This window comes from Anneissia japonica, unplaced genomic scaffold (genome assembly GCF_011630105.1).
Source record: "Anneissia japonica isolate Jap-2015-1 unplaced genomic scaffold, ASM1163010v1 scaffold1889_len2455224_cov183, whole genome shotgun sequence".
In the NCBI taxonomy this organism is placed as follows: Eukaryota; Metazoa; Echinodermata; class Crinoidea; order Comatulida; family Comatulidae; genus Anneissia; species Anneissia japonica.
In genome coordinates, this window is record NW_022752980.1 from 1,661,856 (window position 1) to 1,681,330 (window position 19,475).

A 19,475-nucleotide genomic window follows, 5' to 3' on the forward strand; every position below is an offset into this window, starting at 1 on the left:
ATACAATCCACATTAATTTAGCACAACTTATTGCTTATAATACCCAAAGACACAACACATAAAAACTTACAGGACGCCCTTGCTAAATGTTAGTTATATAAACTTCCTAGAATATTTCTACCAAAATATTGAAGTTCGCTGCCTGAGTGATCCTAATACTAATAACAACAGGTTGTGTATCAGGCTTTAGATTTACCGTAAATGCTTGAATAAGCGCCACAGCTTCAGTGCAGCGCTTGTTCGAGAGCGGCGCTTATTCAAGAGGGCGTTTATTAAAAAAATATTGGTGTGGCACTTTCGATTGTTCCTATGTTACCTATCTCACGTCTTCCCATAGTTCGGTAGGCTTATCATAGACCCTACATCATCGTAAATTAACATTTATAAAGATGTTTTTGTCTTCATTGTGTTATTTCTTCATTTGAATGCTGTTTACATTGTATTTATTACCCTATTTCTTAAAGTGTTTCATTGCACACAGGCGCTTATTCACTCAAATAATTAAGCGCTGCGATGCTTATTCGAGAGCCGTACTTAGCGAAAAAAATCAAGTTTTGAGCATTTACGGCAATATTAACTTAAACTTATGGTGCCAAATCCAAATCTATAATAGTCAAAGGTACAGGAGCATTATGAACGCTGGACAAGACAAACTGTAAATGATATCTTCTTGGCTTCACACCCTACAAGGCACGTATTTATCATCCTGGGTAAAGTAAGACAAACGTAGGTAAAGTGCCTTGCCAAATACCAAATAAAAAAAATCACAGCAAGGATTCCAAACACTGACGTCGCAAATATCAACCACTGCGCCAACAGCTCCTACAAAAGCAATAACCTTTTGTAATCTTAATATCTTACTGATGACTAATAATGCATAAACATATATTTTTTTTCTTGTCTGTTTATCATTTATTTATTCTTTATTTAGACTGCGGGCAATTTCAGTTGTAATTTTCAAAGCGGTACATATCACATCAATTGGAAAGTGAATTATTTTCATGGGTTATGTTACTATTGACCTTTTGGCTTGGAGCATATTTGGTGCTATAAATATAGCCAACATTATTACCATTATTTTTATCATCTAAAATAGAAAAAATAATTCTGAATATGTACTGAGAATTTGAGAAATAAAACCAGATGAAATTCTTTCAAAATTATCATTTAATATTATTATTTTTTTTGTTTTTGAAGCACATAAAAGCTTTCGCATTATGCGCTATATAAGTAGAACTCATTATTATAATTATTATTATTATTATTATTATTTAAATGGAGAGAAAGAGAGCAAGATAGAGAAAAAAATAAAATTGGACAAAGAATATCAGCATATTATTGAAGTTAAGTTTTGTCTTTAAATTTGGAAGATCATTCCTACTGTTTAAATGTAGGAAGGTTCTTGTTTGACAACTATTCAAAGGCTGAAAAAAAACCAGATTGGCTCCTTGTAAACTTCAAGTGAAAATTAATATTAAAGATATAATGTGATTACAAAATAATATGGAGGAGCATACACCCTTTTAATCATGTTTGTGTCCTTGGAATTAATCGTTTGTTTCATCTTGAGCACATTAATTTTGCAATAGTCGGACACCAAAAAAAAAAAATAATTGAGACACTGCACTTGAGGAAAAAAAACCTACATTTACAATTAATAATCATTAATGAATTTATCTTTCTATTGCACAATATTGAGGTCTCTATTCACACAAAAAAAAATAATTGAGATAGTGAACCTGAGGAACAAAATCTAAATTTATATTAATAAATAACTTTAATGTCTTTATCTTCTTAATGCACAGTATTAAGGTCTCTATTCACTGGCAAATAAAAAAAACAAAAACATGAATGACAAAAAAAGTGACCATTTAAAGCCAGTATCCAAACCGCAGTACAGGAGATACACACCCTAATACTGGCCAGGAAACTATAAGAATGTACAGCCACAACCAGTAAAGTCTTGATCATTCAGGGTACGAGGCATGCAGTACATTTACAATATCAGATTACAAAAAATAAAAATCAACATTTATTTGTTGATGATCAAAAACACTAATCTTATTGCAAAAAAGGTCATTCCATAGAGTGGAACGCTTGGGTCTTCCATATTTGAAGCGAACATTAATTTTCATATAGCGATCGCGTGCCAACAAAAATATAGCACACAGAATTCATATCCAATTTATTCCACCCAAGGTTTCTTAATAAAAGGAACCAACAAAGCCCAGAGGCTAAATTATGATATATAGTTTAATGCAAAATTTAGAAATAAGGACGTGTAATTTAACAAAATGAACAAGTAATGAAGTCAAAGTCTTTAAAAGCGGCTTCAAAATTACCAAAACATTAATACACTGCAATACAATAACTTTGTTGAAACAGATTAATTTTTATTTTTTTATTTTATTTATTTATGTATATGGGCCAAGTATTAACAAAAGAGATTAACTAGTGACAATTCCTTTCACAAGCCTCATTATGAAGCTTAATAAGAAGCTCCACTTTTATTAAAAGATGAAAGAACTCAGCAGAAACCATAACGTTATTTTCTCTAGCTTATGTACAGACAGGGTTTCTTCATATGATTGAGAAGGTCCACTACATGACAAAAAGCTAGGGCGAGACTCTTTTTACACCTTGTTTAGCGAACTCGCCGAACGCAAATATTGATGATTTCAAATAAAATTATAATTTTATTTTTGGCCAATTAGCGCACCCGCCACCACCAAAAATGAAAATTTCAGAAAGAAAATATGTTTTTCTTTATTTTTATTACGTCCTCCGCTGCCTTGAAATTTCCAAAGATAAAATATGTATGTTTCTTCCTAATTATATAAATTTGAAGCATTTAACCATCCTATTTTACATTCACCAATCAAATTTTATTTTTATTTTCTCTGGGTGTTTTTGGCAAAACTATTTGCTAAATAAGAAAACAAAATTTTATTTTTATTTTTATTGTAATTATTTTTGATTGTGATTTTCTTGAATGTCTTTAACGCTGGAATTTTATAAACTATTTTTGTACTATATTTTGTATACTAAATTAAGAATTATACTGAGCTAATGATAATCTATTTTACCTGCAATTTTTTTCTCAATTTGTTTCTGTATATATTTGTTCCAAGTTAGGAAAATTAATATAATGATATTTTAAACTGAAATTTTTAGAATCTTACTGTTGATATTTTCTGTTTTTTTGTGTATCCGAGGAAACCAAATTTCAATTTTACTACTTGTACTATTGACAATAAAATTACTTTGAACTTTGAACTTTATTCCGCCCTCCTCCAATGATCTTTAAAAAAATAAGTACGTGAAACAAGGAATAAAAAAAAGTCACGCCTAGATAAAAAAAAAATGTATGGTCTCTCATCTTTCATAATTATTCAAAGGTATGACAACTCCAATTAATTATTTCTTTTACGTAGTACAGAACAATTATTAATTATGCTTATTTAATTTATTAATTAAAAAAAAAAGTAATTTTACTTTAATAAAATAATTGTTCATCTGGAAAAAAAAAAACAAAAAAAAAAAACAAACTAGTATGGTACATATTAACCTGCCCAGTTTTACAGAGATTTCAGCCCCTGTGAATCAGATCAATCCTAATTAACTATTGGAATAAACTCTAAAGAAAAAATGGGTATATTTTGTTTTCTTTCAGTGCTCCTGTACAACTTATACAAGGGTTCGAGTCCTAATGTGTCTCATTGAAGGTCAAGTTGTTGGCATGGAGGACTGTGACCAAAACAAACAACCACCAGATGAACAAGATTGCAACCCATCTGGTTGCTTAGGTAAATTTAACCTGCAATTTTTTTCTCAATTTGTTTCTGTATATATTTGTTCCTAGTTAAGAAAATTGATATAATGATATTTTAAACTGAAATTTTTAGAATCTTACTGTTGATATTTTCTGTTTTTTTGTGTATCCGAGGAAACCAAATTTCAATTTTACTACTTGTACTATTGACAATAAAATTACTTTGAACTTTGAACTTTATTCCGCCCTCCTTCAATGATCTTTAAAAAAATAAGTACGCGAAACAAGGAATAAAAAAAAGTCACGCCTAGATAATAAAAAAAATGTATGGTCTCTCATCTTTCATAATTATTTCAAAGGTATGACAACTACAATTAATTATTTCTTTTAAGTATTACAGAACAATTATTAATTATGCTTATTTAATTTATTAATTTAAAAAAAAAAGTAATTTTACTTTAATAAAATAATTGTTCATCTGGAAAAAAAACAAAAAAAAAAAAACCAATTTGCATAAACATTTAATTCTGGAAATTTTATATATAAAAAAAATTGTATTTAAATGTATTATAATATGTTTAAATATTGATATTTTTATGTCACTGGGAATGTAATTTGTTGCTTTTAATTTTAATTGAATCTTACAAAGAAATGTATGTATCTATGTATTTCATCTAAGTTTGCATAAAGAAAAATTGTATGAAAAATTATTACTGGAAATTTTATATTAAGAAACAGTCAAAAATTTGTATTTAAAAGTAATACTAAAAGAAAATTAATTTGTAAATATGTTTAAATATTAATATTGTTTAAGTCATTGGGAAAGTAATTTATTGCTTTTTAATTAAATCTTTCTGTAGTAATTATATTATTTATTATAAGATTATCCATACCTAACATCCAAATTTAATTTTAATCACGATATACATTCAAAATGCACACGTAGCCAAATACATAATGATTTAATTGTACCACCTTGGATTATCTGCCAAGGTAAGAGGACTTTCTTATATCGTGCCTCAAAAAGTTGGAATGAACTTTCAAACGAAACCAAAACTAACTTTAAAGAAATTACCTTAGTTTCATTCCAACATTCTATTAATTATTATTTATGTATTATCTTCTTTCTATTTCATGGTTTGTTTGTAACTGTACCACTTTGAAAATCAGTACTCAAGTACTGAAGGTGTATGCAGTCTAAAGAAAGAATAAATAATTAAAAATAAATAAATATCTAAGTTTTATTTTTATGTAAAGGTAATTCTGCTATGTATTACAAGACAATCCTTTCTGCGAATTACTGTATGTTTATAATTCATTTATTAATTTTTGAAAAGGTAATTCTACTCTAATAAAATGTTTGTTCATTTATATAAGAAAAATTGTACAAACAATTATTACTGGAAATTTTACATTTAACAAACAATCAAAATTTGTATTGATAAGTATTACTGTAAGAAAGTTAATTAATATATTTATTTACAACATGTTTTACCAGGAATACATTTCAGTAGCATAATCCAATATAGAATTACAGAGTTTTATGCACTGTTTTTCAAATGGTCCTGGAAACTTAATGAAAATATTTACAAAAACAATTTTTAACGACCTTGCGAAGAATGTGAGATTGATTTGAAGTAAAAAACTTTGATTTATATTGCGATTTGAAATTGGGGAATTTTGTAATTCAAGAGGGAGCAAGTTAATTAATCTCTTAATATGTTTAAATATTGATATTTTTATATCATTGGGAATTAAATTTTCATTCAAAAATATTCATTGTATTAAAAAGAAGTATTGGAAATGACATTTATTATACATTAAATTATAAATATGTTTGATTTTTTTTTTAAAGTGAAATTTAAATTTTTATTTATACTCTGTTTATTTTTGTGTGTGCCGCAATGCCTGTATATTTATATTAAATTACTCATTTTGTATCAGGTGGGATTTACATGTAATAAGCTTTGCTTCAGAAATTCCCTCCTTTCTTTATTTCTTTTAATTTAAATTTTAATATGTTAATATTGATATGTAATTTTTATTACCATGTAATAAAATGTTTATTATGTTACTGTATGTTTGAAGAAAGAACAAAGTAAAAAAGGAAATAAATACTAAATGAATGAATGAAATGAAAATGAACAACTAAGTATTGATACTGGTTGATATATTTGGAATAGTGAACATAAAAACAAAATGTAAAATTATTTTTTTACAGCTGAACCATACAACATAATACTAAAGGTATAAAGGATCGAATAAAACCAATATGTATGAGATGAAGAATAACAAGGGGGGAAATCTAAATCTGGCAGCAAGTTAAGAGTAGATGAATGATTACCAGAAACAGGATGAATATTACGGAGCTTTGCCTTGCCCAAGTGTTAAGTAGGCACAATGACAACAGGAAAATTGAACAAGTCGCCTTCTGACTGGGGACCCTAAAATAAGGAAGAACTATAAAAAAAGGAAAATTATTTGAACGTATTTGTGTGTGTTAAAGCAAAGACAAATTAAATAGAAAACATCCAATTCAGTCAGTCTAATCCCGGTGAGTCTAATAGGAAGGCTGATTGGAAAAAGGCTTCACTTAGAGGACAACAAAAGATTCAGAACAATCTCATATAAGTGAAATGGACAATTCTACTTCAAGAAGCCCTTGAACAACTAAAACAGAGATTAGTGAAGGTCAAAGTTTAAGTGAACGACAAAGCAGAATGCTAAGAAATCCATTTATATGTACACAGGAACCAAAAATATCTTTGATTGGACTAAGCTATACATACCAGTTTTCCTTTTGTATATTCATATTCTGTGCCATTCTTAGCAGATCCATCGCGCGTTTCATATAGTACTGAGACCGGTCCCTTTAAATAATCCTTGTTAGTTGAGTCGTCATCATTTGATGTACATGTATCTTCTGCTGCTTGGTATGTAACTGCTGAGCCATTCATGTGTATCTAGGAGTTACAAATAAAAAAATAAAAATTTGAGAATACAATATAAAACTTAATTAAAAATATTATTTAACTGTTTATTATTAGCTCACACATGTAGTTCTCACTCAAGGAGTCTAGAAAGGAGATGAGGTTTTTACCCCAAAGAGCAGGATAGGAGATGTGCTTCTCACCCAAAGAGACGGAAAGAGAAGTATGTGCTTCTCACCAAAAAAGCCTGGTTAAATGAAATGTTTTCAACAACAGAGCCTAGTATAAGGGATGAGGTTCTCACACAAGGAGTCTAGACGTATGAGGTTCTTACCTAAGGAAAACAGTTAAGTAGACAATGTTCTCACCCAAGGAGCCTAGTACATGAAAAGAGGTTTCCAACCAGAGCCTAGTAAATGAGATGGGGTTCACGGACCGAACAAAAAGGTAAGGTTCTTGCCTATACTTAGAACACAGGTATCATATTTTTTCATTAAAACCTGGAAAGGAGATGTGCTTCTCACCCAAAAAGCCAAGTAAGTGAGATGTTTTCAACCACAGAGCCTAGTTAAAGAGATGAGGTTCTCACACAAGGGGCCTCGGCAGGACTTGAGGTTCTTACCCAAGGAAGCTAAATAAGATGAATTGTTTACCCAAAAAGGTTTGGTAAAGGACATGAGGTTCTCACCCAAGGAGCCTGGTAAATGAGATGAGATTTTCAACCAAAGTCTAGTAAATGAGATGACGTTCACGGACCAAACAAAGAGGTAAGATTCTTGCCTACACTTAGAAAACAGGTATCATATTTTTTCATTAAAGTTAAGTAATTTATTACATTGCTAGCAGTCTACTTACCTGAGGACTGTTTAATGGTGATTTTATCCTGAAAGGAAATAAAAAAATGTAATTTTTAGAATGACTACAAAATTAATATAAATTATGCTATGTTTGGTAATGGAAATACATGAGGAAACCCAGTACTTAGGGAGATGTTGCCTAGCAACACATTTTATTTTTGTCCAATAATCTTCAGATAATATTGTCTGCACCTGTTATCAATTTTATGAACAAATTTAATGAATGAATGTTAATTTACTGCTAATTAACTTTCATTTTGAATTAGTGACGGATATACCAGTCATAATTATGAAAAAATCTTAAAAACTCAAATTACATATTTTAATCCTTTTAGTTAACTTCCAATGATAAACAGATAATAACAATTAAGAACATTACCGGTACATAAAAAATAAATTATTTTACAAAGAGAACACTTTTTAAAATTAATGAAAAATAATAATACATGCACAAAAAACTGGAATTCCAGTTTATGTTTTTATATAATTATGAATATTCCACATTTTTATCCTTTAACTTCCAACGATACACAGGTAATAACAAGTAAGAGAATTAAATAAGTTAAATATTTTACAAAGAGAAAACTTTTGAAAATTAAAAATTAAAAAAAATATATTAATATATGCACAAAAAAAACTCCTGGAACTCTAGTATTATGTTTTTACATTATTATGAATATTTGTTTATTAAAATTTTAACAGATATTCTGTACCTACGGTAATACTGCGGTACAATGAAACCCTGATTTTACATACAGCACAGGACCAAAAACTGTATGTATTTGCAACATTTATAAAATTGAGGTCAGGTCAAATTAATACTTACCTTAAACATTTGCAGTATTGGCTATTCCAATTATCGATAATACATTAATGTAATGACATACCGTCAATGCACTTTAAAGTTGTTACACGATCAAGTCTCACCGACACAGCAATATCATTAACAAATATTAGTTAGATTGATTTTCGATGACAAAACAATTTTTTTTATAAGTATTATACTAAAAATAACAAAAACTTAAATTTAATCTCACTGATATACTGAACATAAAAAAAAATTACTGCATATTAAATTGTATGTACAAAACATTTGTATGTGAAGACTACATGTGAAAATTTATCTGAATTACCCTGATTAAGAAGCGTGCCGCATATTATAGCGGAATCACAAAGGCTGTTTTGTTGTTCACAAATGCTATAACCAGACACATGTAATTGTGTCGCATTGACTAAATTCAATCACCATAATCGAGAAAGGAGCTCCTCTTTCGGTGGGTTTATTGGTTAACAACAATTCTTAGAAATAACCTGGCAAAAAGCAGATGGACTATGAATTTCCCTGCTTCCTTGTCTCAAAATTATGATAGTTATGACACTAGAAATAGAATGCACAAAAAAAATATTTAAATCTGCACAAAAGTTAATATATTGCAAAAAATATTGGTATGGAATTACATTTTTGTGAACATATTTTACCGCACTGTCAAACTACCATTAAAGAAGGGTGGGATCCCCCTCCCCTGGAAAAACTTTGCACACCCCAAAGGTAATTCCACTCCTACTGAAAATTTGCTGAGCTCTTGCTCACTTAATACTAAAGCCCCCCTAACTCCGTCTACTTAAATCTGTCAATGTTCCTAGATGCGCCACTGAAGAAGGGCGTGTGTACTCAGTCGCGGTATTACAAAGGCTGATCACTGCAGGGTTTATAATTGTGCTTCGTTTTTACCTCATAATAATCATGTCATATCATAATCAACTACAGCTAGTTAGTATATAAATGTTTTGAGTCCTTAAATATTAAATTTAATTTTTCAGCTAAACCACAGAGTATGATAACATCACTTTACTATTATTAATATCACTATATTATATATACATATAAATCATAATTAATTTAATTTTGTAAAAATTCATAAGAAAAGATGGTGACATTATCAGAATGGCAGGCAATATCTCAGCTCCGGAAATTATCTGCTGATTTATGATACTAGAAAATATATGAATCTATAAACTTCCTCAATTAATGTAGTGTATATTACAGCTACCAAATAGACGAGACATAATTGTGTACACGGATCTAATAGACATCTATTGTGTTCTAAAAGTAAACTTAATGTTGCCATAGAAACATTGTATATTCAATATAAGCTTATAGGTCACTGTAGTTTTTGGCTCAACAAGGCAACTAAATTTAGATTCTATTGTAAACACACTGGTCATTATTTTTAATACACTCCTTGTTATATCTCATGATTTTAGAGGTAATGATGTTAGAAAAGGATCAATACATATCATATAATTAAAATAATACACTCAATGAAAAAATTGGAGACACAAGACTGCGTAGGAGCCATGATTATTTTTATGATTGTATATTGGAAAAGATGTAGGCCTTGTTGAAAGCAGCATTTAATAAATATGTGTTGGTTTATCATGATTGTAATTCAAAATAGCAATTAACTCAATACAGTACCATTTTTATTATTTATTCTGTTATTTTTGTAATTACTGTTCCTGACGTACTATATTACCATTACATAGTTTTTGTAATATAGAGTAATCATCATTATTATCTTTGCTCATTGAAGATACAAATTGACTATATTTATTATAGTTATCTGTTATATGAAAGAAAGCGCCCAGGGGTAAGATCTGCACATATACTGTACCTTACTACGTCTAAGTAGTCACCTTGACAGCGAGAGGTTGCAGGTTCGCATCCCAATAGAGACACTTTTTTCATACAACTGAATTAAAAAACTTTTCGTTGAATGGCTACGTTCAATACGTTTGAAACAACTGTGTTATTATTATTTATCTATTTGTATATGTATTTATTATATGTACACAGAAATAATTGAAAAAATAAAATAAAAACCAACAACATTATTGCACATATTTTTTTTTGTGTTTGTGTCAAATTAATAACAAATACACACCAATAAGAGCAACAATAACCCTCTATACACATATTGATGCCTATTATTGCCATGGAAACAGTAAACAATCACACAGAAATAAAAAAAAGAATAAAAGGATTATATTTTAACATTGTTTTAAAAATATTGTGTGTTGCCATAATAAAGAGAAATAATGCATTATACATTCTATTTCATCAAGAATTGTTTTGTACTGTAAATATCTTTTCCATTGGTGTGAAAAAAAGCAAAAAATAATGTAATGCATAAATGAAGATGCTTAATCGAGTGATCTACATAGAAATGACTTTATACGGCAGAGCGCCTGTCTTGCAAAGTGCTTGTACACACTCTCAATAGTAGAATATCACTGGTAATATCCCCCACAGGACAAATCCTATGCAAGTTTTTACTCGACAAACAGATTAAGCGAGTTATAGCAGATGACTACTTCTATAAATTGTAACTGAAATATTATGATGTTTCAGATATGTAGGCTTGCCAGGCTTGAGTATAGTTCATTTAGGAGTTTTTGCTAAAAGCATTTTTAGTATATTCACTGATCCTTGGATCTCTGTGGCTTACGTATTAAAAATTCTATCACAGACCATGGTAATACTATCCAAGAGTAGGAAGAAGCAATGACATAGGTTGAAAATACCCCAACCTGTATGTTGCCATCTCATTAAGCCAAGACAGATGCATCAAATTTATAATTAGAAACACATCTAGAAATATGATTTAACGTGTTGAATTGACCATGAATTCACTTCAAGTAAGAAAGTATGTTGTGACAAAAGTAATCTAATTGCGGGTCATACTGTCCTAGTACGAAGCCTAGGCCAGGCCTGTAGAGGCCTAAGCTAGATAGGCTGGATAGAGCCTGACAAAGTATCCTTCTTATTGTGACAAAAATAATCTAAAAGTATACAACATACTGTACTTTAGGTCTTTTTCACTTTTGAATTAAAAATGTTGGCATTATGTATAAATGGCTCAACAGCATAGAAAGATCTATTAATAATGTATTGATTCTTATACTCCATTTTAAAGTTTGCGCAATAATAAAGCGCCACTCTGGAATAAGCCCCGCTCTCGAATAAGAGTGCACCAAACATACTTTTTGATAGGCACTGCTACTGAATATTTTTTCCGTTTATTACAGATTTATTCTATTTTGAATAAATGTTGCATTGCTAATAATTTTTAACTCATAACTCCGTGGCGGATCCAAGAATTTGGAACAGAGGGAGTGAGAGTGCGAGGTTCACAGATGGAGGGTCTATACTACTTCAGCTCCACCATGGGTGGGGCTGAGGTAAACAAATTTATGATTATGGCACCTCTAGATGCCGGAAATGGCACTCTCTAAATTCAAATTTAAATTTGAATATAATTTTCATTTTTTTTTTTTTATTTTGACAAATTTAGGGGGGAGGGGAGAGGAGGCCTGGATCCACCACTGTAACTGGCAATGATATCACGTATACTGTAGGACATGATGGCAGCTTTCGACAAGACAGCCAAGGTTTCAGCTAATTCCTTTCTTTTGTCTTTTGTTGCAGTTCTATATTCAAAATAAATAAAACTAGAAAATCAATTGCTAAGTGCTCAGTCTTCTTTAATGTAATAGTTTAAATAACCACTGCAGAAAATTGTTGACCTTGCATATGTAAATTTTTGCATCATGGCTACTAAGTAATTTTGCATTCTCTCTCTAAGTACACTGTTATCATTCAAGGGAAATTGTGATAAATAAGCGCTCAGAAGAAGCAATTTTTGTCTGAACTTGATACTGGCTTCATGATGGTCATGTAAAAATGGAAGGAATTAATTGATGCCGAGTCGTGTACAGTATATTGACAGAGACATGGTTGATGGCCACATTCCTGAAACTCAGTCACCTGATAATGTTGCCATGAAAATGCATGACAGGTGATCAATAAATATTAATACTGATCAATTACAATAATCACCATCTATAAGATCACACTATATAATCTTAAACAATTGAACGAGTTGCATTTATCATCAGCAGGGTGCTCAATGGTAATTATACCAGACCAGAGGTCTGGTATAATAATATAAGAGGTTCAACAGTAGGTTTGATTAGGCATTTTATTACTATTTAGTTTCATGCTACACGTACATGGTGCAACACTCTTCAGATAAAATTACCTAATGACTAAGATAGATTATTAACACAGATTAATTAATTGTAAAACTGAGCATGTGCAGAGTAAAAGTGGTAATACAAGGGCAGCGGTAGACTATGATCATTAAGTGATTAACAATAGATTAAATAGCGAAAGATAATCTATATATCGTGGATGCACGATGGTGTGGATTGCTCTATGGGATGTTTAAGATACGAAGTTTTTTAGAAGGAATTTGTTGGCGTGTCTGCAAGCTGTGACAAGTTCATTTTGCCTATTTAATGGACATGGGGGACTATGGGAAATATTTTTCCCATAGGTACAAATTGCATCTTTTAGATGCTGGGTTGCATGATTTGTCTTGTTTGAGGGTTTTCCATGTAAGTTTATAGTCCATATTATTGTCCTTTAATTCCCAAATATATTTACTCAGTTCAGTGTTAAATTTCTTGGTTGGGTTTCTGAATGATGCTGTGTGGTTGTTATACCTGGTCTTGAAAGCGTTTTCCGTGAGTCCTACGTACGTTTGGTCTGGTTTGTTGTCGGCTGAGACTGTGGCTTAATACACTTCGCATTTGTTTAGGTAATTGCCACACATAGGGCAATCTTCTGATTTTCTGCAATTGCAATTTCTGTTCTTAGGTTGCTCGGTTTTCTGTGATAAAGTAGATTTGTTGTGCCCGTCTATGTTCTGCTTTACTTCATCTTAATTAAATTCAATTTATATAATTTATATGTTCCTTTTATTATGTGCTTTGTTAAATGTTTTATAGTGATATAATTTATTTTTTATTTACTTTTATTGTAATGTTTTATATTATGTTCAGATGGTTGAACTAGTATAGGTGTACTTTCAACTGATTTCCTCCACATTGCTTACTATCGTCTATTCTATGTTGCAAAATTTGAATATAATACAAATAAAAATTAACTTTAAAACAATAACAGATAATTTCATTAAATCAAGTCAATCACATTACATATATCAGAACAATTAAAATAAAAACCAAGAATAAATTTTACAATACAAATTCAATCAAATCAATAAAAGGAAAGAAGACACAAACTACTACCAAACAAAGGTGGATTATTTTATTTGGTTCAAAATTCTTTTTGCACTTCAATTTCCCAATTAAAATATTATTATAATTATTATTATTGCTTATTATTATTATTATTATTACGTAGTCAAACAACATGTTGCCCTTTAAGCCCCTGTCACACTGTAGCGTATTGAACCAACGTATGCCGACGTTTATCAAAATATTTGTTTTAAGTTGACATTCATTCATGACACTTTTGTAATACGTTGTATTCGTTAGCTGTTCAAAATTTTGAACGTATGACAACGTTCTGCTACATACGCTATGTATACGGTGAGCATTCGTTGTTTGAACGTTTCGCACATTGGGTGTACGTTGGGTTTACGTTTTCTGTTCGTCCGTTGTTCGTCCAAACACGTTCAATCCCATCTGAAACGTTGCCATAGCAAATGCATAACGTATTCATAGCGTTTGTCTAACTAATGAGTAACGAATGGCCAGCGAACACTCAGCGTATACCGACCTACATCAACGTTTACAAGGCGTCAATACGTTAGGCCTACGTGTGACATTCGCTGGGCATTCATTGTGTACGCCAAACATTCGTTGGGCGAACGCTGCAAATGCGCTGTCGTTCGTTAAATGGACGCTAGTTGTACGATGAGCATTCGTTTCTCATTCGTTGGGCATTCGTCTTTCACACAAAAATGTTATTTTTTTGCCAAAAAAATTGAGCCTATTTGAGCGTATCGGGACTTAGGAAAAAAATGAGAACGCTCGGCATACGTTAGGTCTATTCGTTACTATGTGACAGGGCCTTTACAAACAGTAGAAGAAAAGTGACAGTAGAAAGATGATAAAAGTTCCTTAATAAGTCGAAAACTGTAATTTGATAAAAATGGGTCATTAAATAAAATTCCCTGAATTCTACCAGCAATACCACTTTGGGAATCACCACCCTTTTCGCATTCATTCTTACAAAAGTTAGAGTATCTCTTGTCAAAAATCACATTGCTGAAGGAAAAACCTTATGAGCACATGAGGATTTTATCCTATCAATGAGTGTATTCTTGTATGCCAAGTTATTCCGATTTATAAGGCGAGCTTAGAATTGCCCAGAAATAGACAAGTTATTTAAAATCTGAAAAAGCATGTCAAGCTCCATAGTATTGATCAGATATCCTATCTTTGGGACACCAAGTGTCATTAGGAAACTTGATGATCTACAATATTTTGGAAGACCCCAACGCAATTTTAACAGTTTATTTTAAAACTTGTCTAACTCCCTACGTAATGTCTTAGAGACCATAGGAAAGAATTGGCTACAGGTTAATATTCCAGACAAAATGAGATTTTATCAAAACTTTATTTAATCTCAAAATTTACAGCATGATATAAATTAACAACAGTAGAAGTACCGTTATTTCATAAGCCCACGCCCTGTAAGGATTAAAATGCACGCTAACATTTCTGGATTCTATTTTCCACATGTAAATCTGGTTTAAGACTACTCTTAGAAAGATCAACGCCAAAGTAGGTTATTGACTCCAAAATGTTAAGAGTGAAATTATTCAAATATTAGCAGGGTGTGGGTGTAAGACACTGTTTACCAAAGATGATACAATCAGTTTTAGTTTGATTAAGATCGTGATTTCTGATATACTTATTTGCATAACTGATGAGTATTTGGGGCCCAATGACAGTATACTGTAGTACTAATTATCAATATATCACCTGCATAACAAAATGCATTAAGTGACATTTTTGAAATTTTCACACCACATTCTATTTCGGATAGACATTTGATCATATCTTTATAAAACAAATTGAAAATAAGAGGTGAGGATAATCCTACCTGATGTGTAACTTTATGAACATTTTAATCTTTTCACTAAGAACACGTTATATTTTCATTGCGGATTTTTTGGGCTCAGTACGGACTCTAAACGTATGCATTTTCTTTTAGTTTTAAGGCGTATGCGGATTTTATAAGTCCGCAATGACGATAGAACGTGTTTAAGATTTTTGAATTCAGGGAATGCTTTAGATGCTCAACAGTCACTACGTCTGGTTCCAGTGCTGAGGTTGAATTAAGACAATTAATATTAACTGAACGATTGTGTCAGCATTTGACAGCATATTGGCATATATTTAATGGACAGCATGGAATTTGATCCCCCAACATCTAACTGACTGTCCACTTTGGATTGTAAATGTCTTACACCATTTTCTATTCTGGCATGTCTGAATTAACAGCTTGTTTTGACCACTAAATAATTGAACACAAAATATTGTCACTTCTAATACTCTACTTAAGCCTATGTTGAAAAGTCAAGATAACACTGTATATCAAACTTAATGAGCATACCATGGGGTATGTACTTTGAATTGTTGTCATATATGTTGTACAATAATGCATTAATTTATTTAACCTGATTAAGTCAGCGCTTTGTGCTATGCATCAATCGATCTGGATAAGTACAAACAAACATAGAAGTAAAATCTGATGGTCTTAAAATGAATGGAAGAAATGCTCAGTGCATGCGATCGCCGTGATCATGATATATGAGGATGTGAGAGCAGTGTTTAAACCTATAAGCTACGAGTGACCTAATGCCGCTTGTGATCGAAAATGTAGAATGAGAACGAATTCCTTCATTCGTGACTAGCATCGTATGCGATTTTCTACAATGTGTATGCATAGATATAACCAACGCAAAGGCTGATGCACTTAATCTTGGTTAAAAGTTTAATAGAGTACAGTCCTTGTTAAGGCCTTAATGTAGATTTGGGGACAATTGTTCTAGATTTCAGGCAAAAACTGAAGGCACAACTCTGAAACATGCATAATTGATCTAATATGACGTCATACCGTTCTATGTTTGAAATCACCCCAAATAGAAAACTACATAATGATGGGGTGAGATGCAAAATCATGACATTTAGTACGGCATAAGCGGCAGTGACAGTCTTTACGCTGTGTTGCAGAACATGCGATCACCATGGTCATAAAATGGCAAACAATTTTCAATCTTATCGCTTTCCTCATCAATAGCATTATAAAATAACTGATGTTTTGTAGCAAATAACATGGGAATTGATGTTTATGTTGTTATGTCACAATGTGAGACCATTGTGAGACCATTTAAATCCAAACCAATTGCTCACTATAGCAATTATTCAAAAGCAGGAATGAATTACCACACAAATTAAAAAGTTATTTTAAAGAGATGTCAACTTTTTCATCCCAAAATCATTTAAAATAATGTTTTAAAATTTTATTTTATTTTCTAAATTTTTGTTTTGTTTTGTTTATTATACTCTATATATGTTTTTCATCACTGTACCACTCAGTAGTAACTGAAAGTATCTCCATTATAAAGAAAGATTAAATAAATAAAATAAATACTGTACATAGCTATGCCATAGTTTCTTTCTAATATTGTATTAAATCCTAATAATTTAAAAAAAAAAAAAAAAAAAAAAAAAAATAACAGCATATATTAGTTATATATAATTTAGGCAAAAAAGCTTTGGTAGCATTAAATTTCATGACTAAATCTAAAAATTGCAGACAAAATCAACCAAGAACATCACAGCAGCATTGCAACTGTAAGGCCCGCTGGTATATAATTCACATACTTTGATGCATGATGAGTATGTAAACGTCTGTATTTTATAGAGGGTTATTTAAGTCTAGTAGTGTCATGCACGCAATGACCATGTCAAAATTGAAGACAATGAGAGTGGGCATGCAGTGTCGTCTGCATTTTATAGAGCATTACTATTTAAGTCTAGTAGTTTCAGGCACGCAATGACTATGCCGAAATTGAAGTAATATAAAAAATATGCATAGCTTATCACCTGCATTTTATAGAGCATTACTATTTAAGTCTAGTAGTTTCACGCACGCAAAGACTATGCCGAAATTGAAGTAATATAAAAAATATGCATAGCTTATCACCTGCATTTTATAGAGCATTACTATTTAAGTCTAGTAGTTTCACGCACGCAATGACTATGCCGAAATTGAAGTAATATAAAAAATATGCATAGCTTATCACCTGCATTTTATAGAGCACTACTATTTAAGTCTAGTAGTTTCACACACGCAATGACTATGTCAAAGGTAAGTCTATATAAACAGACAAATATAGAGCTTATCGTCTGCGTTTTATGGTGCGTCTGAACTGTTCTTGATTTTTAAGGTATATGTTAACAGAATACTGCAATTATTACTTGCATCAGAGTTAATTAATTTGTTTGATTATATACTTCCTAGCATCGCCTATAATTTATTGCGCACATAAAAACCTGAGACTGCACATCTTTCATTATCAGGCTGATTAAAAAACTAGCATGAAAGTTCTGAAAAGATCATTATACAATAGGAATTGATAACATCACTTGCTCTTGGAGGCAAATTCATGAAAATCTAGGTTACGAGCATCTTTCAATCGTGTATTAACGTTTTCAATCAACACTTTTCAATCTCAAGCAACGTGGTAGTTGCTTTGTTGTGGGTTAATAACCGATTAGTACCGTATAATTATTTGACCTATTTAATTAATGTTATTCTTTCACTTTGTCTTATTCACTGATTGATTTGCTAACTGATTGTCTATCATTTACTGATTGACTTATATTCACTGACGACTTATCACTGATTGACTTACTTACCGATTAAATTATTTACTAATTGACTTATATATACCAAATGACTTACATTCACTGAACGACTTATTCAAATACTTCTAAGCCTCCTGAAACTCTCACTCTTGTTTCATAAGTATAACATGTTATTAGGCAACTCTGAGATTCTCTTTGGCCGGTAACATCAACTCTAAAAATAGTGTAGCCTCTCCAACCAACTAATTAGGAACTAGGAGATCTAGAGCTTCATTTTAGATACTGGAATTAAGGTTTCTTATTGACATATGACTATTAATTTGCCTTTAACTATTGAGTAGTAAACATAAGAGTGTGTTATTATGTAAGCAGGAGTAAATTTTCTAAATGAAGGGTCTCCAAGTGAGGGGTGCTCTGTAAATCTGCAGTAAAAAGTCTGTAAAAACAAAGACTGAATTCTTTTGTTTCACATTTTTTGGAAGTTGAATTATTATATTATATCAGCTTTAATTTAGTGTTTGAAGTTTTTTTCCACACTTTACCAGGCAATGGTTTATTTGTTTAAAAAAAAATTGAAATAATGTATCAGTTTAATAAAAGCACCAGCTAATGCCCTTGTATTATTGATAATAAAAAATATTGTATCATAAAATAATCGATAAAGTTAAGTAGTAGTCTCCTGCATACCACCATGATACAAATTGGAATGACACAGCGCCATGTGTATACATACTTCAATCATGTTCATATTTCAATCACGTTCATATTTCAATCACGTTTATAAATTTTAGAAATGTTATATTCTCCTGTCATCTTTTACAATATATAAATGACATGATGAAGCTGGAAACAACATTCTCAATCCACCAAAAGGTTGGCAAAATCAGTAGAATGTCATTCAGTAGCATATAGATATAGAATATCTACCGAAGATAATTAATGTGTATATACTGTAGGAATACCATACTCAACGAGTACGCAACATTTAAGCTAAGGTATTATGAATCATAGCCAAGTACTTACGGAGGCTTTCGGTGAAACAAAACATCTATGTCGAGTTTGCCCGCACTCTCGAGGACAGAATAGCTTTGTGATGCAAATGTAAATGTGCCTACTAAACTTGCAGCTGAAATAATATCAAAATAAATACTAATAATAATATAT

At 31.0% G+C, this 19,475-nt stretch overlaps 1 protein-coding gene across 4 annotated transcripts in view; it reads right to left on the reverse strand.

Annotated features, from left to right (window-relative positions):
- LOC117122525 (sodium/calcium exchanger 2-like) overlaps positions 1-19,475 on the reverse strand; it is an 81,726-nt gene that overhangs the window by 27,034 nt on the left and 35,217 nt on the right. For all 4 annotated transcript variants that reach the window (XM_033268113.1, XM_033268112.1, XM_033268114.1 and 1 more), the window contains 3 exons: positions 19,335-19,437; positions 7,558-7,585; positions 6,562-6,735 (listed from right to left, as the gene is read on the reverse strand). In XM_033268113.1, coding sequence (XP_033124004.1) covers positions 6,562-6,735; positions 7,558-7,585; positions 19,335-19,437 — 305 coding nt within the window. The remainder of the gene's footprint in view (positions 1-6,561; positions 6,736-7,557; positions 7,586-19,334; positions 19,438-19,475) is intronic.